Genomic DNA, 27,878 nt, shown 5'->3' with positions numbered 1-27,878 from the left:
TCATGTACCACATGTTAATTGCAGCATTATTCTCAATAGCTGGAACATGGAAGCAACCTAGGTGTCCACTCACAGATGAATGGATGAAGAAGATGTGGCACAATAGAATATGACTGACTCATAAAAAGAAACGAAACTGAGTTATTTGTATTGAGGTGGATGGATCTAGAGTCTGTCATACAGAGTGAAATAAGTCAGAAAGAGAAAAACAAATACCGCATGCTAACACATATATATGGAATCTAAAAAAAAAAAAAATGTTTCTGATGAACCTAGGGGAAGGACAGGAATAAAGACGCAGATGTAGAGAATGGACTTGAGGACACAGGGAGGGGGAAGGGTGAGCTGGGACAAAGTGAGAGAGTAGCATCGACACATATACACTACCAAATGTAAAATAGATAGCTAGTGGGAAGCAGCTGCATAGCACAGGGAGATCAGTTTGGTGCTTTGTGCCCACCTAGAGGGGTGGGATAGGGAGGGTGGGAGGGAGACGCAACAGGGAGGAGATATTGGGATATATGTATACATATAGCTGATTCACTTTGTTATACAGCAGAAACTAATGCAACATTGTAAAGCAATTATACTCCAATAAAGATGTTTAAAAAAAAAAAAGAATATTAGGAAATGGCAACAAGGTAGGATACATCTTAGCTACTAAAGATAGCAAGACTAGAATTGACGGCACTATGTGAAAATGTGTACACGATAAGTCAAATTCAAAGAAAACACACATTAAAACTATAACAGATGGAATAAAATTGTGATTGACATTAATGGTTGAAGAGACTTATATACACAGTTTAAAGAACAATGATTAAAAAAATAGAAAGTGTTTGTCTGCAGCCAATGTGCATGTTGTCCCTAGACAACTGCACTTAATGAGGCTTTCAACCCTTCCCAGCCATGCAACTCCTTTTGACTGACACCACCTAAAGGTCCACTAAGATCAGGTAAATTTCTCTTATACAAACTTATTGTAAAATAAAAGGTAATCTGTGTGCCTAAGGAATAAAAATGTTATCTAAGAAAAACCGAGAAGACTGATATATGTTACTTATCCTTTCTCATCTTTTAGAAGACATATTTCATAAGACACATAATAAGATCATTTTCTGGGTTTTGCCTAGAATTGACTGGCATATGCATATCCTTTGCAATTTGTTTTTTCCTTTGAGAATCACTCTTCCACACAAGGAAATGAACTTGGGAAGAAGGTGGTTGTAAGAAAAGTTGTATTGGGTGAGTTCTAATATTTACTGTACAGATGATTTTCAACCTACATATATTTTTATTATCTTCATAGAGTGAATAGAGAACCTAGTTCTACATTTTTTTTTGAGAATTCTTTGTATATCCACTACTGAAAAGTTTAAGTAAATATACATGTAGAGATCTATGTTTAGTTTTAGATTTCAACTAGCCCTGTTTTGTGGTTGTTTTATATTATATTAAACAATCTACCAGGTCCTTATTCTTTTCTCTTTTCTAGATTAACATAAAATTTGCAAAAGAAAATCTTCCTCTAACATTTGGAATTCAAATAATGATATACTTAACATCTATTTTGTACCTGGAGGCTACAGACTTAGCTAAAAAGCAGTGACCTGAAATCAGTAATAATCACCAGGAATGTAGATTGGGAGATTAAATCTGGGAGATCATAGAACCATGTCTCCATCTAAAAATCAAATGGAAAAAAAGAAAAAGAAAAGAATAGAAAGCTCAGTTACTGATGTAGTTTTTCTACATTGAGATATTAAAGGAACTCTTTTTCCCAGTTCTAGTTTTCTAGTTCTAGTTTTCTCCCACTTCTACTCATTCTTCAGTATTTTTTGAAGGTTCATTTACAAGCAAGTCACAATAATTATGAACTCCACGAAGCTAGACACTCATTAATTCTGTATCCTCAGCACCTCTAATTTCCTCTTATTTAGTAAATGGTAGGCAAGTATTTGTTGAAAATAGAAATGAATGGATAATCAATAGTAATAAATTCCGCTGTAATTCTACAAAATATTAAGTGCAAGAAGATTATTAGTCTCATTCTGATAAACATTTCTAGAGCACATGTTTACTGTTATTTATTCTTTTGCTTGTTTTATCTTAATGGGTACTTCAGATAATGTAACTGTTGATAAATGTTTTAACTAAAGTTATCAGAAAACCATTACAATTAAAGCTAAATCTTCTTAACATATTACTATTAGAACCTGCTTTGACTCACATTGATACAAAACTGAAATGAGTGTTAAAAAATGAATTGTTATATTTTATGCATAACAATTCTTATGGGCATAACTAATTATTACAAATTAATAAATTAAGACATCCTTTTGTTAAATAAATTTGCATATGGAATGTTTACTATAAAAATTTGACTTCAATTTCTTGAGGTATTTTTTTCCCAAGAAACTGATGATATATTTTCGTAAGCAGCCATTAGACATACATGCCATTCCACATTGTCATCTTCTTTCCCAAGAGTTAGCAACTTGGTGAGTGGATTTCCAGTGGGTCCAGTGTTACTCTCAGGAGACTGGTGTCCATGCTGTACCAGAAGTGCACTGCTTGGTGTTGGAGGGTGTGACCGTTTAAGAGTCTGGTGGACGATCTGGTGGTCAAGGGTCATGAAAGGTTTTACTTGCTGTCTCTGAACTTTCTGTAGCTGAGTCCTAGCAGAACTTTCCAGGTGTGCTGGGACCTACCAAATAAAAACCAAACAAATGGAATGTGTAGCATCATCTGGTAAATGAGTTCCACTTTCAACAATTGGATTATGACAATAAACACTATAACATCTAGTTTGTTTCTAATTTATTGTCTATGCTTCTGTCATAATTTACATAAGATATTAATGGACTATAGTTTTTGAGAAGTCATTAAAACTTTACTAAAATATTTTAAATGCTAACCAAGTGTTTAAGAATAGCTCTTAAAATAATATGCAACTGAAACCAACTTGGAATAAATATAAAAGCAGCAAAACTTTTTGAGGGTCTGAAAAAGAATGACTAAAATAATAAAAGGAAAACACAGCTGATTTACTATTATTAGTGATTTTTATATAACATATATCTCTTGTATTCCTTTATATTACATATAAATATTCCATTGGCTATAATCTCTATTTTTAATGAAAGATTTTAAAAAATTATCCATGAGGGAGCAGAGACTAGAAATATATATACTAAATATTGTCTGATACTTTATGGGTGGTGAAAATCTAGGTGATTTTTTTCAGCTTTCTGTATTTTCCAGAGTTTCTATACTGAGTTTTATTTTAATTTTTAAAAAATCTTAATTTTAAACTCTTCCATATTCTCACTTTATAATAACAATACTTTGGTAGAATCATTATGAATTGACAGAAAGAAGCATTCAGAGAAAAATCTAACCAGTGTCATGTGCCAACTAAGCAACTATCCAGTATATTGAAATCCCTTTTTCAAATCATAGACATAAAATTCTGGGCATCTTCAGTGTAGCTATCATAGTTAATGATATACCATTATTTGTATAAGGACAATTTTAAGTATTTCAAGCTTTCCCTTTAAAAACCTCTGAAAATAGTATTGCCTGCCAGTCCCCTTTATATTTACTATGCTGCGATGTGACTTCTAATACATTTTCCTCAAGTGGCCTATATATAAACCTATTTAATATTTCCCTCGTGTTAAACAATAGTAAAGATTGCTGTACAGTGCTTATTTTTCCTTTTATTTCAGCTACACAAACTACTCCTTAAATCCCTTAACATGCATTAGCTCAGATAAATAGCCTTTACAAAGTATTTTGCATTTAAATTAGCTGGTTTGGGGTACAATATTGTAGTAGTTACTTTAGTTTAATTCTGTTATGCTGACATTTTTAGCATTATTTTAATTGTACTACCATAAAATAATTTTTCAGTCATATAAAAAAGATTAAGATTGGTAATAAAGATTACACATATTACTAATTATATTGCTGTGAGCTTTAAAGTTGTAAAACAACATTTCATTAAAATGCCTGTGGTAATTTTTGGGGGGTAGCTATTTAGATTATCCTACAGTTTTAAATTAATCCTTAATCCACATACATTTACAAAATATACACTATAAACAGCATTTTCAGATTCACAAATCTGAATGACTTTCACACAATGTAACTGAATGCTAAAGAACATTGTATATTATTTTAAGAAAAGTATGTTGAATCAGAATTTACAACATTCATTAACTAATTCATTTTTCACTTTTCATCTATGGATGCTAAAAGCATCATTATAGTACTTATTGTGTTTTGTGTTACATCAGGAGTCCAAGGGAAGTCATAAATGTGATCCTAGGGCTCTAGGAATTTACAATATACTTGGGCAATATTAATAACAACTACAGCAAAAATGATGACGATGATAAAAATAATAATATGCAGCAGGTATCAGGCACTGTGCTAAGCATTTTACACACATTGTTTCATTTAATCCTTGTTACAACCTTAGGAGAGAGGTATCAATAGTACCCCCATTGCACCATATAATTGAAGCCACTGAGACTTAGGTTAAATGGTGTGGCTGTTATCACTCTGCTAGTAAGAGATGGAACTGGAATACAGGGCCTGGCTTCCTAAACACTACATGATATTGGCTCCTGATTGAAATGACTGGAATACAAAGAAAAAGCTCAGTAATGTATACAATGAATTTAGAATGCCACAAGAAGCAGTGGTTTTAAAAAACTAATTGAAAGAGAAAATGGTTATAAATCAGGTGTTGGAAGGAGATGGTCCTGGGATAGGGGACAGAAAGAAGGAAAACTCAAACGTAAAAGATTAAAATGAAAGAAGAAAAGAAGTTGGGAGACAGTCACAAATATTAGTCATGAAAAGGAATTCACATGAATACTTTTCCTTTCTCAAAGCAAAACTACCATCTCATTAGATCACTCTATACAGAGACGCAATAAAAAATATGAAATTCTAATTCTGCCTAAATTATTGGTTATTTAAGGGAATTACAAGGGTTTAGCAGGCAAAAGTGAAGACTCTCTTCGATCCTACATCTATATACAACATCTGTATACAACATCTATAAACTAAGCATGAGAATCAGAAAGATCAGTGGAGCCAGGGAAGATTAAATGGAATGCAATGAAATTACTCCCCAGTAAACCTCCGTCTTTTCCAAGCATGGACTGATATCAGAACAATGAGACAACTAACTGTAAAACACCAGTTAAACCATGTGCAGTCAATTTTAAAATACTTTTAAATTGCCTGGGATCTGAAGACACAACTATAAAACTATCTGTTGGATTGGTTTCACTGAAGGTCTTGGTAGTTGGTGAGATGAAGTAAATGAAACTATATGTTGCCATTGTTCATTTATTCATTTATTTAAGAAATACTTTTGAGTGTCAAGTGTGTGTGCACTGAGTCGTGCATTGAAGGTAAAGGAGATAACCACAGTATCTGCCTTCAAAGAGCTCGTAGTCTAGTCAGGGAAGAAAAATAAGAGATCTCCAAGGGCAAGGGCTGCATTTATCTTGCTGGCTGCTGGACTGCCATACTTCCTATACATAACCCAGAGAGGGGCACACAGCAGGCACTTAAAAATATGTGTTCACATGTGTTCAATGAGTGATTTTATGAATGAATCATTAAAGTACAGTGTGTGAATAACTATGGGTGACTGCAGAGAGCTTTGGGAACCCACTAGAGGAAGCAGGTAAACCATAATCAGAATACCAAAGTCTTCACCTAGAAGGCTAGAGCAGCTGTAGATTGTGATTTTGGTTCTTTGGACTATCAAAAAGATTAAGACCACCCAGATGTAGGGAAGTTTTGCTATTGAGAGTAATAAGTAAAACATTATCTCCTAACTCTGAATTATGTCTCAGCATTATCTCTCTGGCATGCTGTTATTGCAAACTAAAACTAATGATGGTCAGCTTAAGTTCAAGGTTTTGTCTATGTGCAGAGATCTGTTTTATTTCAATTAAAAGATTTATTTACTTATATTCTCCTCTTTTCCAAAACATTATAAATAAATATGAGGCATAAATGTGGTGAGAGGTATTTATACCAGAAAATGCAGGCTGAAGATTAATATTGCAATCAAGTACAAAATTTACCCATGAGCATCCTGACAGCCAAGGAAAAAGGAAAATTTTAAAAATGTATTAGGTGGAGCCTTGTGAAATTGCAGATATTTGACAATTTTTGATCTACGAATTGTCCCTTCTGTATAGTTCAACCTAATATATATTTCTTAATAAGTAATTAAATCATGCCAGCTCTGAGGAAAGACAAATATTTTTCAGAATAATATCTGAGAATTTATAAACCAGATATTTTCATGGAAGACTTGAATGATATCTTGAACAAAATTCCAACTTGCAAAATAGGCAGTGAAGTTCTTTATATGCCCATATTTAAAAATAAATATTTATCGTCTTCAATTGAGTTAGCTGGGAAACATAATCTGAAACTTGCCTGTAGGATGTTTATTGAGGGGTGCTCTCAGAATTGGCGCTGCAGTAGGGTGAGGGAAACAGGATCAGGTGGAGGCAAGAGTGGTTCAGTCATGAAGGGGATAATGTTGGCCATGCACCGTAACATCCACTACATTTATTCTTGATCAAAGGCCCAAAGCATAATATGAATCAGCTCAAGTGAAAGCCCAAACATATAACTTTATAGTGATCTGACTTGACCCTTAGATACCTTAAACAGCACTTAGAGCAGGCAGAGCGATGTTTTCCAAATCAATTTATATTTCAGACTCCATATTTAAATACACTAACCTAGAGGATCACCTGGTTAGACCATTAACCCAATATCAATTATCTCAACCTAGGCTTTCAATAGAAATTATGTTGTTTTTTTTCAAAAAGTTCCATTATTTAGAGTTACAAAAATGAAACTTAGCTTAAAACATCCAATTATTTTTTGAAATATGTTTCAAATGTAGTTAAGTTCTCATATTCTAATAAACGGATGTGGATATTTTTAAAAATTAGAAATGCATGTATTGATGAGCTTTAAAAAATGCTTAGATTCATTAATAAGAGAACCGAGCAATGTGCTTAATGGGTCAACTGAAGTATTTTTTTTTAAATTAGAAATACATAAATTCCTGCAAGTACAACAAGCTAATGGGAAGAAATTGGTCGGGAAGAAAAAAGCATTCTGGTTGTAGAAAATATAATCACTGGGGAATCACAATCACAAATACAAAATGTATGTATCTAATTCAAAAAGAGTCATGTACCACAATGTTCATTGCAGCTCTATTTACAATAGCCAGGACATGGAAGCAACCTAAGTGTCCATCGACAGATGAATGGATAAAGAAGATGTGGCACATATATACAATGGAATATTACTCAGCCATAAGAAAAAAATTGAGTTATTTGTAGTGAGGTGGATGGACCTAGAGACTCATACAGAGTGAAGTAACGAGGAACAAGGAAAACAAATACCGTATGCTAACACCTATATATGGAATCTAAAAAAAAAAAAAGTTCTGAAGAACCTGGGGTCAGGACAGGAGTAAAGATGCAGACATAGAAAATGGACTTGAGGACACGGGGAGGGGGAAGGGTAAGCTAGGACGAAGTGAGAGAGTAGCATTGACATATATACACTACCAAATGTAAAACAGATAGCTAGTGGAGAGCAGCTGCACGGAACAGGGAGATCAGCTCTGTGCTTTGTGTCTACCTAGAGGGGTGGGATAGGTAGGGTGGGAGGGAGACACAAGAGAGAGGAGATACGGGGATATACGTATAGCTGATTCACTTTGTTATATAGCAGAAACAAACACACCACTGTAAAGCAATTATACTCCAATAAAGATGTTTAAAAAAATTTATGTATCTGTAGGGTTTTTTTCCTTCTCCTGTTTTTAGACTAGAATAGATGCAGGAATCCTGACTATTGAGAGCATTGATGGAAATTCATGAGCCAGCAGCCCAATGCCATAGAAAAAGGTCAGAGCTCATTCTCTGACACAACAGAAGATGATTTAGGGTATCTGATACCTGAAGTTTTCTTTTGTTTGTTTTGTTTTTTAATTCCAGAGTTTAGATCCAGTCTTGGGAGGTTTCAACTCTGTAAATCAGCAAATATTTAATTAGAAATTAAGGCTAACAAAATGTTATGTGGCCCTATATGCATTTGTATTTAAAATCTCCTGGTAGGTAGAAGAGCTATGGAGTAATGCAGGCCAGGCAAGCAGTGCTGGCTAGAAGGAGGCATTCTTATTTTCACACAGTGGTTTTCAAATTATGCTCCTAAATACATGGATTAATTCTCCCAATTTACGTTTCATTGTTCCACACTGTAGTCTTTTGATTTAGTTCTCATATGGGTTTCAGTCCTATCCAGTAGATAAACAACAACAAGAGTTGTTTTTTGTTTTTTGGGTTCTTTTGCGGTACGCGGGCCTCTCACTGTTGTGGCCTCTCCCGTTGCGGAGCACAGGCTCCAGACGTGCAGGCTCAGCGGCCATGGCTCACGGGCCCAGCCGCTCCACGGCATGTGGGATCTTCCCTGCCCGGGGCACGAACCCGTGTCCCCTGCATCGGCAGGCGGACAAGGAGAGTATTTTGAATGAGGAAATTTTAGAAACAATTGGGTGGATAGTTGTACAAAAAAACAAAAACAAAAACACCAACCCTGTGATTCTCTGTCTATATAATATTGTCTACTTGTATCATATCTTCTTAAATATTGGTACATTTTAAACATAATTCATATATATGCATATATATGATAGCCTCTTTAAAAAGTTACCTTTTTATAGAGAAACCATAACATAATCATAAAAGCCCTCAGCTAATTCTTTTAACATTCACTCAGCAAACATTTAATGGGAGTTTGTTCTTTGTTAACGCCAGTCCCAAGGGAAAGTCATTCCTCTCCAGAAAGCAGGTCTATGATCCATGTGTCACCACCCATCTGGAGATCACTTATCTAAACTGAGGGCACAGAACCTGGGAGGAGATGAAACACCCTCTGGGTACTGGCCTTTTGAAATTCAAAACTAAAAAGTTGTGGCAAACATCACACAAGCAATCATCTGAATAACAAGACATTTTATCACCATTAATTTGACTAGCCAAACCAATCAGGCAAATATGGGCACCTACTTAATAAGTGTGTTTAGATTATCTGCAAAAAGAGAAACAGAAATATTTTCAGCAAGAAGAATATTTATTCTATACATATTTACTATGTAGTGATAGTAAATAAAAACACATGCACTACCGCTAAACACACACACATACACATACAGGCAGGTGTATACACACAGCCCCATCAAAAAGCAAGACAGACAATCCCATTCACTACAACATGACAACCCTCATTTAATTTTGTTAATTTTGTACTAAGGTTGAAATTAATAAATGAAGTAAAAGCTTGGACTTCACAAGTGAGTAATAGGTAACTATTAATTATGTTCCGAGTAGCAGAGGTATATAAGAAGAAATCTATTTTGGGGGGCTTATGAATCTACTACCTCATAGATACCTACTCATAAAAGCCACATGACGTTTGTTAATATTCTGTAGCAAAGATTAATAACTCGTTTCTTCAAATCTTACTTTCTTCACAGCAGTCTTTGGATATGATATACCCATAAATCTCATCCTGACTAAACCTAAAATTATACAGTCGAGCTTGTCTGATTGAGATATAACTACTGAACAAAGTAGGGCCGGGTTCATCAAAAGTTTTACTTAGGTTTCTGAATAACTGTCAGCATATTTCAGCTGAGCATTATATAATCCAAAGCTATTTAATGGATAATAATATAAAATGTGATTGTAACATATTCCTTCAGTCCCTATCACTTGAATTTGGATAATTCCAATGGTGTGTCTTTAGAAGAGATCCACACTTAAGAGACTTTAAAGAGGCATGAATATTATTAAGCATAGTTTTCCTAATTCAATAGTGTTCTAGCAGTAAAAATGCTTGCACTCTATGAGCACTTATATTATTACTGTAAAGACTAAGCTTCCCTTATAACTCCATCTATCTCCATTTATACTTGCATTGATTTGCTTTGTTTATGTTAGTATCTCAGGAAAATTACCATTTTATATCTTTAAAAGAATTAGAACTAATGCCAGAAATAACTGTGGTTTATTTAGTCTGATCTGTTTTATAAGTGTATGTGTATATAGAAATTTAGAGCCATAAATAGCAACTAAGAATCACAGCAGACACTGACCACTTCCCACTGACTTCAAAATTACAGAGCAGCCATGTACACACTAAAGTCAACCGGCAATATCATCAATAACGAAAATAAGTTAATATGAAAAATGCAGATAACTTAAGCCATAATACTTTAAAATATATTTGACAATGCATTCTCAGGCTTAGTATTCATTAATTCTATAAATATTTTTGAGTGCCACTACACATCAGGTTTTATGCAACTGTGATAAGCTCTGGGGATATAATTATGAACAAAATAGACATAACCCAGTCTTCAAAGAGTTCACAGTCTACTAGGAGAAATAGATAATTAAACTATAATTATAACACAATGTGATCAACCCTGTGAAAGTAAAAGGTGTCACAAAATCAAGCAGGAAGACCTAGATAAAATGGGAAAGTTATTCAAATGACAGTTTCTGCTATTAATTTCACTGATTCATTCACTTAATAGATATGTGTGTGCCTATATATATATATATATACTGGCTACTATATATAGTAGTAGCCAGTTGTGTGGGTAACAATGATGAATAAAGTGAAACATGGTCCCTTTCCCCATGCAGCTTATGGACAGGTGGAAGAGACAGATTTTAATCTAATAATCACACAAATGACTGTAAATTTTCAAGTGTAACAAGTGATAGGCAGGAGAGATACGCATGACTATGAGCCTGTAGAAAAAGATTATCCAGACAGAAGTTAGGGACAACTTTCCTAAAGAAGGGATGATAGGGCTGGATCTGGAGGATGAGTAGGAAATAAAGAGAGGAAGAGTAGAAAAAACATTTAGAGAGATAAAGCAGCATATGTGAAGACCCTGGTGGGAAGAAACAAGATGAAAAAAATGCACTGAGAGGAGATGATAGGACTAGAGCAGAGTGTGGTATGAGGCTGGGGAGGCCAGTAGGGCCAATTCATGCAATCTTTTCGGTATACAAAGATGTCTTATTTTCTTTATCATAAGGAAAGGGGCAGTAGCAGTTCAGTGGGATGAATTTTAGAGAGGTAAAATGAGAGAGTCTAGGAAAGAAAAAAGGGCTGCTTGAACTAGGGTCATGTGATAAGGGTTGCATAGTCACATGGAAACAAGTAGATGGATTCAAGAGATGTTTAGAAATGGATTAAGAAATGACACCTGAGGTTTCTGGCTTAAGTGACTAAATAGATAGTGATGGCTTTCACAGAGAAGACTAGGTTTTTTGAGGGGGACAGAGAATTATAAGGTCAGTTTTGAACACGTTGAGTTTGTGATGTTTTGCAAGTGTCCAAGAAGGTATGTGAAGTAGGCAGCTGCATTTATGGGTATGGAATTCAGAGGTAAGGTATGGACTCTGGATAAAATTTACATAACATCTACACTGAGGTGATAACTGAGATGATCATTGGAGGACGTACAGAATAGAAGATGAGAGGACCTAGTGCCAAAGATGGTTAACTCCCATGTTCTAACTACACATAGGGAAATCTATTCCGATTCTAAAGTTTATTTTTCCCTTTGGCTCCATTGATTTTTTTCTCACATTTTGCAAAATGCTTATTTGAAGTTTGTGTGTGTTACATTGTCAGGTAAATCCTCCTTAATTAATAGTTAGTTTGCCCTATTTCTAAAATTATGCATTCAACCTTTTGATGTAGATACAGCCCTATTTTCCTAGTCCAATTGCATTACAATTCTATCAGTCCTCTACCTCTTAACTGCAATTCCAAAATCCAAAAAGCTCTGAAAGTAGGAGTTTTCTTCTTTTTTTTTTATGTTTGACACAAACCCAATTGGTGGCAAAATCAAACTTGAAATGAAGTAAGGTTAGTTAAAGTCTTTCTTTATCCTACTTACAGTAGATATTCACATGTACTGTTGCAGGTATATTAATGTGTTTGATTATGGGATGCTGTCTTGGACTGCTGCAGGGTATCAAGGAATATGTACCATATTACCTTTCAAAATTTAAAGTATTGATAATTTTGAAACACATCTAGCCCTAGGTTTTTAAATAATAGATTTTGTACCTTTTCTTGTTTATTGAGTGAACAGCCTATAGAAAGGACTATGCTATATACTTTGCATATATTATCTTATTTAATCCTACAATATCATAAATAAATACTCAATTGGGCCTCCACAATTATTTTCTAAAACTTCAGTACAATATTTAACTGCATTTTGTTTTCAGAAATTATAGAGTATCAAAAATTAAATTAAAATTGAGCATATTCTCTCTTGGAGAAATAACAAGATGAGGAAATGTCCTTTCCAATTCAACAAACCAGTTGAATGAATGAATGATGTATTCTTCCTTTAATAAGAAAGAATTGTCCAGTTGTAACATTATACTTTGATATTATTAGACATATTTATGTTTAGTGTTTTGGCTGTATTTAAGTAAGTTAATACTACAGTTTATATTCTTTTCAGAAGCTTCTCATACAATTAAATTGTTTCCTGTAAATGTGGAAATATACAAGCTAATTATTTAAGCTAGATTCAGTAAAACGTCTTAACTTCTTTAAAAAAATATTTATCTAAGGGCATTAAGACTTAAACATTAATATTTATTAATAAGAGTTTTATAAAACAAAAGACATTTTGCTTCAGAAATCAACAATTGTGTTTAAATGATGACTTATACTTCACAGTTACTTTCAACTTAAAACAAAGCTCTCATATAATGCTTAAATGTACTATTTTTCATCTTCCGTATAGTGACTTTTTGATATCATTTTCATTATGAAGTTGTGAATGTTCTTTCAAGGATGCAGAGAATAAAGGAGAAACAATACTGACTTCTTCAAAAGGTCATATTTCAAATATCTTGGAAAGTCATCAATGTTTTTTTAAAAAAATTTTTACACATTCTAAAATAGATCCAAAGCCATAAATAGGAATATCTGGGACAAACTTCCATATAATACTTGTCATCTCTTGTATCATTATGCTGCAAATACATTACATTTTTAATTTTTAGTATATCTTAATGGTAAGATTTGGGATAATATCAATATATTGTCGACTTATGAAGACCTTATAAAAGAAATTCATAGGCCACTTAATGCAGGTAAATTTATAACAAATTTATGTATTTTGTAAGAATAAAAGGATCATAAATGTTTATTCCTAAAAAAGAAAATCTAAACAATTCAAATTGGTTTATATTACCTTAGACTTGAAAACTTTTTATATCCCTTATCTACTTTATGAGTTGATATATGGTCATCAATTAATGAAGTCATTTTTATCATAATAAAATGTCATCATTAGAACTGCAGTATTATAGTGTAACCATTTTCTAAAAAATATGATTGGGGCATTTTAGGTAGTTAAATATTAAAATAATCTAATTGAAAATGAGACTTTAAAATTATTCATTTTGATTGGCAAACGGCAGAAAATGGCTTTGTTTCATAAGTACATTTTATCACTCAATTTTCGTAGATATTACTAGTATTTCTGGAGAAAAAAAAAAGTAAAATTTATCTTGTCTTTGTTTTACCTAACTAGTACATATAATTACTTTTGGTTCTCTATGTTTTAAAGGCACCTGTTACTACATTTACATAAATCAAACTCCTCAAGTAATTGTGCCCTCATGTACGAAAGGCCTTCAGTTACAAAGTTGCAGTTTTACTTTCCACTTATCCCTGAAGAATAATGTTCCTTTAGAATCAAAAAAATATACTGCCATTTTAATTTTTTTATGGTTATGGAAAGTATATAGCCATGAAACATCAATTTGTTGAGAAGATTGATCACAGGACCTCATGGACTAGTTGAAAGCCCCAGAATGCAAGATAATAGTAGCCACAGTCACAAGTTGAATCAAACACTCCAACGATTTAAGTAAAGACTTTTATCCTCATTTTAGAGATGAAGAAACTGAAGCTCAAACAGGTTATCAGACTCGCTTACAATCACACAGGAAGAAAAGTGAATTTGACTTCTTGTCTTTTGAGTACAAGGAGGGTATTCTTTCAATTGCAAGTTATTTATTATCAGCGCACAAGAATAGTAAAACTCCAGGCCCTGCAATTAGAAAAAAATATGTCCCATATCTGTATACAAATATGAATCAATTGACTCTACTCTGTAGTGGAAAAACCTTTGGGGTTGCTTCCCCATTATTAGTTGAGTTTGGCTTGATTCACTTTTGATTTTGTATTATTTTGTGTTTCACTTCATCTATGTTGTAACCACCTTATGGTGCAAGACCTGGGTTTTCCATACAAGTGGGGTAATGCTATAATTGAAAGCTACCATCAGAAAATATGAACTCTAGATAAGTGTTTCCTTTTTTAAGATGCTTTCTCCACTTTAGTCTCTAGATCTATGTATTAAATATACACTATTCTGAAGAGTATTAGCCTCCTTACCCATGAGAAATTTTATTTCCCTTATATCATTTTACTGTTACCTTTCCCAAAAACCTTTTACTCCTTTTCACAAGGGTGGATGGGAAGGCAGCAGGTGGAAAGAGCAGAAAATAATATTAGTTTCAGCTTGGCTTATTCTAAATAAATATCATGACTATTCTATTCAGTATATTTAAACTTCCTGCTCTCGGAGATAAATTTAAGAAATGAATAACTGCATATAAAAAGTTGGTAAGAGTTGAAATAATAAAGAAGTTCTTTGTAAGAGCTTTCTTTTATGCCAATTACTTTTGAGAAATAAAGAAAAATCAAAGTGCTAGTTAATATTATAGCTTTGGAATATATGGAAAATATTCTTACTGAAACTTCATATATGAGGATACAGGATTCTATTTTCCACACTAATTTGAGCAGACAAACTAAGTAAAACAAAACTTTTTCATTGAAAACAAAAATATATTTGAACATATTTGTTTTAGCCTTTTTAAACTTTTTCCATTTATTTTCAATTATTTTGTGGTAGGTGAAATAATGCCTCCTTCACCAAAGATGTCCACATCTTAATCCCCAGAACCTGTGGATATCTGACCTTACACTATAAAAGGAACTTTGTAGCTGTGATTAAATTAAGGATCTTGAGATGGGGAAATTATCCTGGATTATCTGGATAGGTCCAATGTAACCTCAAGGGAGGGTCCTTATAAAAGAGAGACAGGAGTCTCAGAATTAGACAAAGGAGAGAGATATGACTATGGAAGCAGATGACACAGTTATGAGAATTAAGCCAAAGAATGTGGGCAGTAGAAAAGGCAAGGAAACAGATTTTCCCTTAGAAGTTCCAGAAACAAACTAAACCCTGGTGACACTTTGATTTTAGCCCTGTTTAAATGATTTCAGATGCCTATCCTCTAGAATTGTAAGATAATAAATGTGTATTGTTTTAAATCACTAAGTTTGTGGTAATTTTGTTACAGCAGCAATAGGAAACTAATAGGTACTCCTTTTAAATTCTGAGTTTCTCATTCTTGTAGCATTAAGAATCTTGATGATGGCTTCTAGGAAACACCCTGCCTGGAAATTCTAGTGCTATGGGATTTCCTCATCATAGCTGAAGTCATTTGAGGAAAATCCTACAGAGTTCAGTTCCCCAAATCTCATGTCTTTAATTAAGCTCTCAATGTTATTAAAATGCTCCAATAGCAGAAGTTATAAAGACAAAATGTTCTTTCTTACCCCCTTCCTCCCTTCCTTTCTTCCTCAGTATGATCTGAATAAAGTGTAGGTGAGGACAAATGAAAATAGAAAACTAGGCAGAAGCCAGCTCATAAAGAGAAATAAATACAACCTTAAGCTTTGTGCTTATAGCCCTGATGTCCCATATAAGACTTTTAGCAGGACAGTAATATGATCAACTATTATTTCAGAAATATCCCTTAGGCAACAATATGGAAACTGAATTATTGAAAGACCAAGGCACAAAGAAAACAATTAGGAGTGTTTAGTAATATTCCAGGAGAGAAGAATAGAAGGCCCAAGCTAAGGCAATAGTATTTGATATTAAAAAGATAGGTTAAATATTACCCATAATATAGAGGATAAAAATTTTAAAATATGTACAGGATTTCTGATTCGTTTATACATGTGGTGAAGGGGAAGATTCACATATGATGAAGTGGTGGAGAAGATGGCATTTATCAAAATAAAGAATAAAAGTGGAGGCAAAAGATTAGAAGGAAAGATGATAACTTCAGTATTGGACATAATGAAGTCAGAGTGGCTGTGAAACATCCAACAGGGATGCCTAGTAAACAGCTAGATGTGTGGATTTAGAGAAACAGATATGGTGGCCAGCTTAGAACAAATCACTGAATCAGGGTTTTAGTTAAAATCACACAGGACAAAGAATTAGAATTAAAAAGACAAAATCCAGGTAAAGAACTCTGAGGAATATCAACATGTAATGGGCAGAAAAGACTAAAGAAATCTCAAGAAAGTATAATGAAAATTAGGACAGAATGATATAACAAAGCCAAAGTAGGATAGAATTTCAAGGAAAAAGTGGTTAACAGAGTCAAATAGCACAGGGATGAGGAAATAGAAAGAGCAGGAGATATTGCTGGCAGATTGGGAAATAACTGGGTCACTGGTGACCCTCAGGAGAATGATCTCAGGGACACAGTGAGAATAGAAGTCAGCCTGCAGGGACAGGAGGGACATTGCAAATTGTAAATGAGGAGATCTCGGGGCTCAGCACTAGGCACTTCTACTCTCTCTCCACACTCTCCCCAAAGAGGGTCTCATCTCTTCCCCTGGCTTTAAATACCACCAATATGCTAATGATACCCAAATTTGCAATTCTCTTCCAGAATTCTCTATGAAATGGAAACTGGAATGCAGTAACTTGAAAAGTGAATTGGAGATGACACAGGACTCAGCACCAGACACCTTCTCTTTCTCATGTATGTGGATGATATCGTCTATCCCCTCAGTTATAAATACCAGTTACACACTAACAAAACATAAATCCCAAAGTTTCTCTCTGGGAGGCCGAGGTTTATGTATCTTAGATAAATAGATAGATATTTCACAAATATCGCAAAATTTAAAATTTACATGTCCAACCACTTGTGATAATCCTCCCCAAAGCCTGTTTCTCTTCATTCTTCTCCAAATCAGTTAATGGCATAATTATTCATCCAATTTCTCAACTCAGAAACTGAGCAGTCTTCCTTTTGTCCTTCATTTTCCTTTACCCTCATATATAATCCACCCCATCCATTCTAACTCACAAATGGACCTCAAATATAGTCATCTCTATCTCTAACTACCAGAGCTCTAGTACAAGCCACTATCATCCCTTACTGTGACTCTCTCATTACTCATCTCCCAGCCCCCTCCTTTGCTCTCTTCAACCATTCTTCATACACCCTTCAGAATGGACTTTTTAAATCATAAAATGGATTAACCTCTCTCCTGATTAAAAATCTTTCAGTTGCTTCCCATTTCATCTAGAATAAAGTTCAGTTTCCTTATCGTGGCCTATAGATAGGTTGTCCCCCACCTACCTATTCAACTTCATTTTTCATTTGATCCCTTATGATTATGATCCCTTATTTGACCCATTTTTTTGATAAGCTAATTAAGGCTCATGTTAAGCATGTTAACAAAGCAGCACGCAGAGTTAAAATCAATCGAAGTCTGCTCATCTCTATGCTGGTGTTCTCCGGAAAGTATGTTAATAATCATAATGATAATAATGGCATACATTGCTGATAAGTATAGAAAGTTTGCTTTGTGTCAGGCACAGAGCACGGAGTGCTACCCACCATGTCTCATATAATCCTCGCAGAAAGCTGTGAGGTGAGTAGCCTTTCTCCGCACTTTCATGAGAAAGTGGAGATAAAGGATAGGTTGAGGAGCTCTGAAGCAAAGCCTGAGTTCAAAGCCTCACTGGTCTCACTACTGAGTCTTTGTTCCTCATCAGAATTGATTATTAAAATGAAGCTGTTTTCCTTTCAAATTAACAAATATTTTTAAATGATAATACCTGGGGCTGAGGAGGGAACAATGCAATAGGCATCTGTGTGAGTTGCTGCCGGGGAAGTAAATTTGTACATTTGCATAGCTTAAGGAAATAATCCTAGATGTGTAAAAGGTTTGAAGCATCAAGATGATCATCGAAACATTATTAACAATGATTCTATAATGTAGAGAACATATACAATTTAAATATATACCCCAGTGGACTCTCTATAGCATTCTTCAAACGGTGAGATTTAATTTATTTCTCTCTTTTACTCAGGTCAAAGGGCTTTACTGCTAAAGCCACTTAATCGTAAAATGACTAGAAAGCATAAACTTTGAAAGCAAAGTTAAAGTAAGCTTCCTTTCTCTCTATTAATCAGAAAATTTTTAAAATAGAATTATATATCAAGTGACTCTAACACAAGAGAAAATATGACTATTAAGCAAGCTATTTTAAGAAAAGTATCATTATTTTAGTCATTACTAACACTCTGGCTTTAAGTTCTATCTAGCCTTACCACTGAACTTTAATAGAAGTACATGAGATAGCATCTAAGTCCTGAACATTTACAAAACATTTCCATGGGAAAAGTTAGAATTTTAGGAGTGTTGAAGAGCAGCACATGAATGTCTTTCAAACAGTAACAGGATATTTCAAAATCTCAACATAAATGTATTAGGATGTTCAACCAGCATAAACCAGACCTTATAAAAATGTGCTTACAGCAGACAATAACCTCATTATGTTCTCCCCATAAAATCCAACACTATAATGTGAGAATAAATCATTCTTTCCATCCTTATAGTGTTGTTTATGTCTTGCCCAAAGCTGGAGCTCATTTCAAAGTAAATTTCCTAAAGGAACATAAGGATAGATAGATAGGTATATAGATAGATAGATAGATAGATAGATAGATAGATAGATAGATAGATATAAAGGGGCTTGCTTTGAAAAAGCAGCTCAAATAATAATGTCAACCAGATTCTTTTGCCTCTCATCAAAGGTTTTGTTTTGTTTTTCCTTCTCTCATAAATTCTTCTTAGAAGGACTACTCTTAGTGGCAAGGTCAACTTTGCCTTACCCTAGTCACTAATGACTGAATTGGTAACCTGATATCTGAGAAGTCATTTGCTGTCATAAGTCTATCACCAACGCTTCAGAAGAGTAAGAGAATATAATGCCTTACATTAGGACTTGGCCAAGTTAAGGTAGAGTTTCAATTTTATTGAACTCTATATGTGCATGGGGTGAAATGTGATTGTTTTGTAGCCTATAAATATATTGCCAGTGCTAGCAAGTGGCAAGACATCTATCTCACTCTAGAAAGTCAAATGCTGCAATGTGTCACTTTCAAACTTCTCTCACTGGTCCCAGGAAAATATGTACAGATTTAGAATAAAGTTATTTAAAGTAGATTCTGGTATACACATACTCCAAAGTTAAATTTTCCAGTTAGACTGTCTCCAGTCAATCTGACCACTTCAAGCTGAAGCCGGTCAAATAAGCAGTCACAGTGGGTCAAAAATCTGTCAGAATGGTTTGCTTCACTGGTGATTACTTTTTGACTGACTTGTGCAGTCAAGTTAATCAAAACAGTCAAACCAGCTTTCCCATGTGTACACGGTCTTAGCTCTTCCTGTGTTAGTAGCTGTGCCCTGTTTAAGTATTTGAAAGAGTTTTATTAAGTTACATTGTTTAAGAGAAACAAGTCAAAAAAGTTATGAGCACCTAGTTTGACAATTAGGGCTCCCCTCAGAGCTGGACCTCAGCTTCAGCACTGGGGAGAAAAGGCTCATGGGGCCTGGGAGGCAAGGGCAGGGGCAGACAAGGGAAAAGCACCATGGGAGCAGGAAGAAACCATATGCCCAGCTCCTAACATTTCTTGGTTATAGAGGGCTGATATGTGTTCTGACAAGGGCTGGTTGTACCTTTTGAAATTAAATAGAAACACTTAGAAAGAATCCAAGGAAGGGTTTGGTGACACAGATATCACTGTTAACAATGGTTTTTGATTCTTGGTGCGAAGAGCCATTTCTGTCAGACAAAAGATAAGCTTTAAGAATCCCCTTAATTTAAAAATGAGGGTGAGGACTATTTAATTTCTCAGCTTGCACAAATGACAACCTTGAACTGCAGTCTGATGTTTCCAAAGCAGTGTTAGAGGAGCAGTTAGAATTATAGGGTTTGGAATCAGCCCACCTGGCTTCAAAGCTGGGCTCCTCACTGACAAGTTGTATGACTTTGGACCACGTATTTCCCTCCCCATATGTAAACACTCTTACCTGTTCACTGAGCACAATAATACTGCTTAATTTCCAGAATTGTTCTGATTACTAAATGACTTAATGTGAGTAAAGCACTTTTATTGGGGAAGGTAAGGAAGACTTGCTGTAGTGAGGCATCTGACCAGAAGATGGTCCACCTCAAGTTCACCATAACTGTGAGAGTATCTTATTCAAAGGAAGGATTTTTATAAAGTACTAGACTTCTTTTATACTCGGGTTTTATGTTTTAAGTCATGCCCCAATTAATAGTTTTACCATTTAATATCTTTATCATTTCTAATAATGATGTTAATAGATACATGGCTGATAAGTATATGTGGACATTGAGCTGGGTGCTTTACCTTTACTTTCTTATTTAATATGAAACCCAATGAGGTATATCAGGTTTACACATGAAGAAATGAGTTTACACATGAGTTTCAATCAAATTACATGACCTGTCTGGGATCAAACAGGTGATTATGACAGAGCTGGTTTTGAAACCTAAGTGCCTTGCTTTAAAACCTATGCTCATTCTAATACACCATGTTTCTAAGAACCTACAATGTAATAAATATCTAACTAATAATAACATATTTCTGGTTCTTCCAGCAAAGAAGAGTAGCTGATATTGCAGGTTTGGGACTTCCTAAAGAGCAACATTTGTCTATTGGGCCTCCAAAGGTATTACAAGTAAATCAGAGGAACCAGGAAGATTGAACACTGACCTGGCATATCCAGAGCCCATGTTCTTCCTACTCTCTACACTGCCACTTTGGGTTCCAAAAAAGTACAAAATTTCTGGACGACAAAACTCACAGATTCCAAAGGATTTAGAGCTATAAAGGATTTTAAAGACTGGTTAATTAAGAAAATACAGGTAGAATATCTCATTAATTGAAGATGGCTCAAGAATCAATTAATAGCCTGAAAACTAAGTAATTCTTGTGACATCAAAACTATTTCATGCCAATTTCTTGGGTGATTTTTCAGAGAGTAGTAATCTCAGAGAGTAATGTACAAAAAGTCTAGACTCTGAAGGAGTATGAATGAATGATACCTCTGGGAAGTGCCCAGCCTTCCAGCTAAAACTCAACATAGAGGGTGTAATCCAACATAGAGGTTTAACATCTCAGGAGATTTGCCCTAGGTCAGTTCATCTCTCTGTGATGCCTTATCCTCTAGATGGAAATAAAAGCAGTGAACTCTCTTAAATGTGCCCTATGGTCTGATTAAAGATTGAAAAGGTCTCTAAAAATCCACAGCACTCCCAGGGAAAAATGCTAAATATCATTATCATTATTACACCAAATGCCATAATTTGGTCTCCTCAGATTCCCTTTTTATGTAGATTCCATCAAACTCTGACTTTTGACTTTTTGCCTCTCTGACCAAATCTCCAATGACAAAGCATAGGGAAATGTTGAGGCAATTAGTGGGAAATGGAAGCAATTAATTCCCTTTTTTAGTGGAGACCTGGCCTCTGTGAACCAGTTTAACCAAAAATAATCAATGACCTTTCTCTGACCAAACTGAAGCAAATCTGCTTGATATTTGTCACTGGTTATCCATCTACTGCTTCAACATTAATGAGTCTCTTCACTTTGCCCCTTTCTTTTATGAAATAGAGCCATCTATTCTGGTCCCTTGTTACCTCTGCAACTGCCATTTTTGCAAATTTAATGTAGTCAAAGACCTCGTTATCCATGTATAAGCCTAGGAACCACTTTTAGCAGAGCTGTGATTTCTGATTTCCCCCAACCCTTCTCCCTTGAACTGTTTCCCCTTCTCTGCTATAAAGATGGGATAAAGTAGAACATTTGTTCAAAATGAATAAAGTAGAACAACAAAGATACAGTTTAAGTTTAAAAGTTCCCCAGAAAAGACTACAGAGTTTACTTAGGTCTAAGACCCTTACAGACCTAGATCTAGGTCGCTGCTCCATCACTTACCCACTGGTCACCTTGGAAAAGTTACCTATCCTTCAAAAGCCTCACTTTTCTCAACAATGGCAATAGCGGACTTGCCTCAAGGGCATGTCAGGCTCAAATGAGGTGATAAAGTCTTTAGTACATGCTGAGAGCCCAATGGATGTTAACTATTATCAACTGTGGAAGAGAAAAGACTATTTCATGTACAATATCTGATTTTGATACTGGTTAAAACTCCTTCTAAGATTACTGCTATCAAGCAGAAGTAATTAACATTCACTGTCTCTCTTTTATCCCTCAATAGAGGACTTAATATTTCAGCTTATGCATTTATTTTATAAATTCTTTCCTTCTCCTAACATATTATAGGATATTTTTGCTTGCTATTTTGTCATTGTTGCTGCTTGTTTTGTCTTTAGACAAATACATCTTAAGCAACTGGTTGTGTTACATATTTCACTTGGTGTGTTCAGTGGGGCTGAATCTAAATGAATTCAGATACTACTTAGTACACCAGTGTTTCCTATTGAAACAAATAGAAATGAAAATGAACTGGCAATGCAGTTTTAGAAAATATGGAAAAGTAGATGTGACCTATGAAGAAAAGGCACATTATGCAGAGTTGCTTCATTCTCTACTTCATTTTGCTCTGAGAGCTCTGTCCTAAGGCAGAGTCCTCCAAGGCTATTTTCATAGGAGAGAATATATGAGACAGTAGCCCCTGGTTATGTTCTGTGCTCTAGAAATCTGTCAGAAATGTGAGATCAGGGATCCCATAGGAAGAAGCAGAGAAGTCCTCCCTTTGGGTTGTGACCTTTATTTCCAATCTTAGAGCTCCCATGACCAATCTAAATTTGATATCCTAGGAGCAAATTCAGAACTACTCTTCAAGCACAGGAGACTTTAACACAACCAGACCCCTCTTCCTTCACACTCAGGCCCAGCCCCAGCTGTTCATTCACTCTCCACGCTAGGTATTAATTCAATATAAAATATTCAGCTAACACTCGCACATATACACACACAGACTTATTTAAAGTCACATGGCAAGTTAGTAGCAAGCTAAAAATGCTGAACTTCTGACTTCCTATTTTACAGTGTGTTCTATCAGCACTAAACAAAGCAACCACAAAGAAATCACTGAATCACTTGCAAATATTTCCTTGGCCCACTGGTTTGGGAGCTAATCCATGTTCAGTTTAAGTGGTTATTTTTACAGTGGAAAATGACACAGTCCACCACCTTTGATTTTCTTATGAAGTAGGTTCTACAATATTTTTAGTAAAGAACTTGCCTTCTGTTGTTGCCAGAGGTTCAACCACTTTGCAAAGTATTATCCAGAGACATATAATTGTCTTTGCTGTCTTAAAGCAGATACAGGAGCACTCTACAAACAAAATCTAAAACTTATGACTCTGGTCTTTCATCCCACCAATCTGTGTTCCAAATGGCCAGAGATATCCTGCTAAAACACAATCAGAACAAGCTACTCTTGTTAAAACTGTACAACCCTTAAAAGCATAGTTCTTATGGTCTGCCCCCACCTTAACTCTCCAGCTCTTCTTTATGTTATTCCCCACAATGATTCCAAGCTATAATCAAAGACCCCTGAATGTGCCATGCTTTTCACATCTCTGCTCTGATGGAAAGAGCAAATCATCCATCATGTGAAAAGTGCCTTACATATGTGTAGGACAATCATAAGCTATAGAAGAGGAAAAGTGATTGATTAAATGGAGAGAAACATTTGAGAGATGCCTCTTAGCCTAAGACTAATTAAAGAGAAGCCTAAAAGTTTACCAAACCTTAGAGTCTGATGGTAAAAATGCTACTGACAAAACTTCTGTTACAGACCTCAATAGTTCAGTAGGTTCAAATATATTTGAATTTGCACAGGATCAAAGGGAGCAGAGAATGTAAACATCCTAGCTGCTGAGGAATTCCCTGCAGACACTAGCTGACAGCATTACCTGTCTATAGAGAGATTTTCAAGGCAAATAGGTACTGGTCTAGATTTTTGGGGAGTGTGGAAAGATGTCTAATAGAATGAGTTTTCACCAATGGAGAAAAAAAGGGATACAGTGAAATGTCTGACTGAACACATAACCCTGGCTCAAATGCTTTTCTGGATGGAAATCCACACAAGGAAGCTAAATATCTTTCAGAACTTAATTGTTCATGTGCATAGAACTTTTGTATTGGAAACATGTTCACAAAATAAGGAATAAAGAAAGGAACAAAGGGAGGGATAGAAGAATTCTCTGGCCCAGTGGAAGAAGCTAGAAAGTGAATCACAATCTGTTCCAGTACACAGGCTGAGGAGGAGTGTTTCAGGAAAGGCAAGAAATGATTTGGAAACACTCTTCCATGGTAACTCTTGGGAATAAACGTAAGGGGATATGGAAATTTGTATTAAACCTCAATCTCTTTCCTAGACTCATTCCTTTCAATTGCCTTTTTTTAGTTCTATTTTTGAATTTCACATGTTCTTTCAAATGTGAAGTGATAAAAAGAAAAACAGCAACCTAATGGGCTTTAAGATCATTAGGCTCAACCTCCTGCTGTATTCTGAGAACAATTACAAAATTAGAACCTAGGGTTTTCTGTCCTTAACCAATCTGTTCTTAAAATTGTCACCTAAGGAAATTCCACAACCTATCTTACTATCTCACTTTTCAATAATACAGATCCCCCCAATTTTCCTAATGTTTAACATAAACTACCTGTAATACATTCCCATATCATTCTTTTTTGCTGATGAGTAATTGGCCAAGACATCCATGCTCCAATAGCTACAATTTAATGGAATTACAAAATTATCATCAACTAAGTTCTCACAAGCAGAATAATGTCTGACCAATTTTGGTGTGTCTCCAAACACCTATACCCTGACCTACAGATTCCTGAACAGTCTGGTAATTCACAACTCTAGAAAATAAGGGATATTTTTGTATGTTAATTTATTGATACTCATTTTTCTATAAGACTACTGTTAAGCTCTCCCCTCATAGGTTATGTTTTTGAAAACACTTGTGATTCTTACTGTTTTCCTCATACATCCTCTGCTCTATGCCTCACTGACTCTTCTTCCTAATCTTAGTAAATATAATCAGTAAAACCTGAGCAAGAACTATATTTTGCACTATACATTTGTTTTGGGTTTTTTTGCCAAATAGTATAAAATTTGCAATCTGCTATTTGTAAACATCGCTTCTCTGGATCTGCTATCACTCCATTGCTTAATCCAATATTTTTTACTATAAAGAGTTAATTAAATTTTCCTCCATGAAGAATCTGGTATGTCTAGTGAATTTCATTTTATACAATGATTTGTACAAAAATAAAATTGACTTCTATTTATAATTGATTAATAAAGAATTGATGATTATACATCCACTTGTATATTTATTACTTTATCAGTATCCATCATTATTCCTTTGAATCATATTTCACTAGTTTATTTGAAACTATCATGTAAGAATATTTTATTTCTTTCAGTTTCTCCTTTCTAACTATTCAAACCACTGTTTTCAAAATTATTTTCCATTTTCACTGTGTTAATTACCACAACTTCTGAAAATGTCACAAATGCTAGACATTTCCATCAGATTTAAATACCTCATAATTATTTTGGCTATCTAAAACTTATAATAAACACTTGTGTCACAGTCATTAAAATTAAGCTGATTTTTAAGGAACTTTTTTCAGTTTGTTTCATTTTTGACATCAGCTCCAACTTCCAGTTCAATAAAATTACTCATACATTGAACTATTCTACTGCTTTGTAATGAAATAGAAAATTTTTAAAAAGTAATGATAATCAAACCAAAGAAATAGACAACATGAAAATTATCTCTATTCCATTTGTTTTATAGCTAAAAAAAGTTTTTATTCTCAAAATGGAGATTACAAAGTTTGGCCTATTTAAGGTAGCTTCCACCAAAAAAAGTAAAAGATTTAGTATTAATTCAAAAGTTACTTGAAAGCGTAAAGCTACACGCAGATTCATCTAAAATAGAAGTGAAGCAGAATTGTCTGAATAATCTTGATAATGAACTCTATATTCTGTTTCACTTTGCTTTGTTGACACAGTCTCTGAACAGGGAAGAACTGTGAAAGTTATTTTAAATTCTCTTAACTTTAAATGAAGTTTCTAGTAAATAAGTTACTAAAAAGCTACCCAAAATGAATTAAAGATTACCTCAGGTTTATTTTCTTCTCAAAATGTGTATTCCCAATGAAACATTTTAAGATGATACCGAAAGCATGGGATTGTAATTCATATAAACAAATATATATAAAATATATTTTTATGTACATATATATATAAACAAATATATATATAATCTTCCAGTCCCTACTACAACTCTGCTAATTATTACAGTTGAAAACTATTACTAATAAACTAATTGAAAACTATTATAATAAAAAGTTATTGCTTTGGGATTTTGACATCTCCTACACAAATTTTTCAGATTCAAATCTCCATAAAAAACAGAATAACTTTTAATGCTGGAAAAATAATATATGCTAAAATACTATCTGGTGTTATTTCTGCTATGAATAGTATGCATATTTTCTTACCTTTAATAGACAATAAAATATATATCGTTAAAATGTAAACAGAAATTAACATTTACTCATAAAATAACATAAAACATGCAATAAAATGTTAAATCATGTTCCAATTTAGTAAATATCCAGGAATATTAAACTGGAAGAAGAAATTCCTTTGGTTATCATGAAATAAAACAGTTATTTCTACATCTTGATTAAAATAAGACATTAAAAGATTGAGTTTTAGACATATTTTACCCAAATTACAGCAAATCATAGCTCAACTACTCTAATATCCTGATATCCAGTGATCATGCAAGATGAAACTATAATTATCAGCAAGCCACACATATCAAAGTAAAATAGGTATTGATTAGACTTGTCTTTCACAGTTTAAAGTACAGAAAACTAACCTGCCAGTTTAGTTACCTACCAGCAATGACTGGATTCTATCAGTGTTATCACCTTTACAAACAGCACCAAATTATAATCCCTCTTCCCATAACATAAGCACCATGCCACAGGAGACAACCAAAGTAAACGTCCTGATCATGAATAATGAATAGTTTGGACTGGTTGGAATCCACTTAGTTGAGGAAAGAGAAAAGAGAAGTGGCTCATTAGGGCATTTCCTGAACCTTGGTTGGAATTTCAGTTAAGGAAGAAGAAATGACACAGCAGTTTCATGTACGGGGACTTCCTTTCTTTATGTGAAATATGCTACCAATTTGAGAAACAGCACTCCAACAAAAGTACTCCACAGTAATGTGACCACAGTAAAAGCTCTAGTTGATCCCATTATTGCCCCATAATCAACATTTCTTCCCAGAATAAACACAAGCAGTAAATGGTTGTTATCAAAATGGACTAAGGTCCCACATTTATTGCGACGTGTCAAGTCTCACACTTAACGTTTCTTCAAAAAGCTGACCTGCACCAATTTTCAGTTTTTAAGAATTGCAGTTTTGTTAACAGTGTTAAAAGATTTTGAGTTTTTGCTTTAGGCCATTAAATTTC

The 27,878-nt window shown here is 34.4% G+C and overlaps 1 protein-coding gene across 2 annotated transcripts in view; it reads right to left on the bottom strand.

Annotated features, from left to right (window-relative positions):
- TFEC (transcription factor EC) overlaps positions 1 to 27,426 on the bottom strand; it is a 79,096-nt gene extending 51,670 nt beyond the window's left edge. The window contains exons 1-2 of one of the 2 annotated variants that reach the window (XM_027102134.1): positions 27,295 to 27,426; positions 2,456 to 2,707 (exon numbers count right to left, since the gene is read on the bottom strand). In XM_027102134.1, coding sequence (XP_026957935.1) covers positions 2,456 to 2,635 — 180 coding nt within the window. In that variant the 5' untranslated portion in view covers positions 2,636 to 2,707; positions 27,295 to 27,426. The remainder of the gene's footprint in view (positions 1 to 2,455; positions 2,708 to 27,294) is intronic. The other variant, XM_027102135.1, reaches the window with a different exon arrangement.
- Positions 27,427 to 27,878: the final 452 nt, after the last annotated feature.

This window comes from Aethalodelphis obliquidens, unplaced genomic scaffold (genome assembly GCF_003676395.1).
Source record: "Aethalodelphis obliquidens isolate GAN/ISIS:26980383/991018 unplaced genomic scaffold, ASM367639v1 scaffold5, whole genome shotgun sequence".
Classification (NCBI taxonomy): Eukaryota; Metazoa; Chordata; class Mammalia; order Artiodactyla; family Delphinidae; genus Aethalodelphis; species Aethalodelphis obliquidens.
This window is presented reverse-complemented; position numbering and strand designations above follow the sequence as displayed.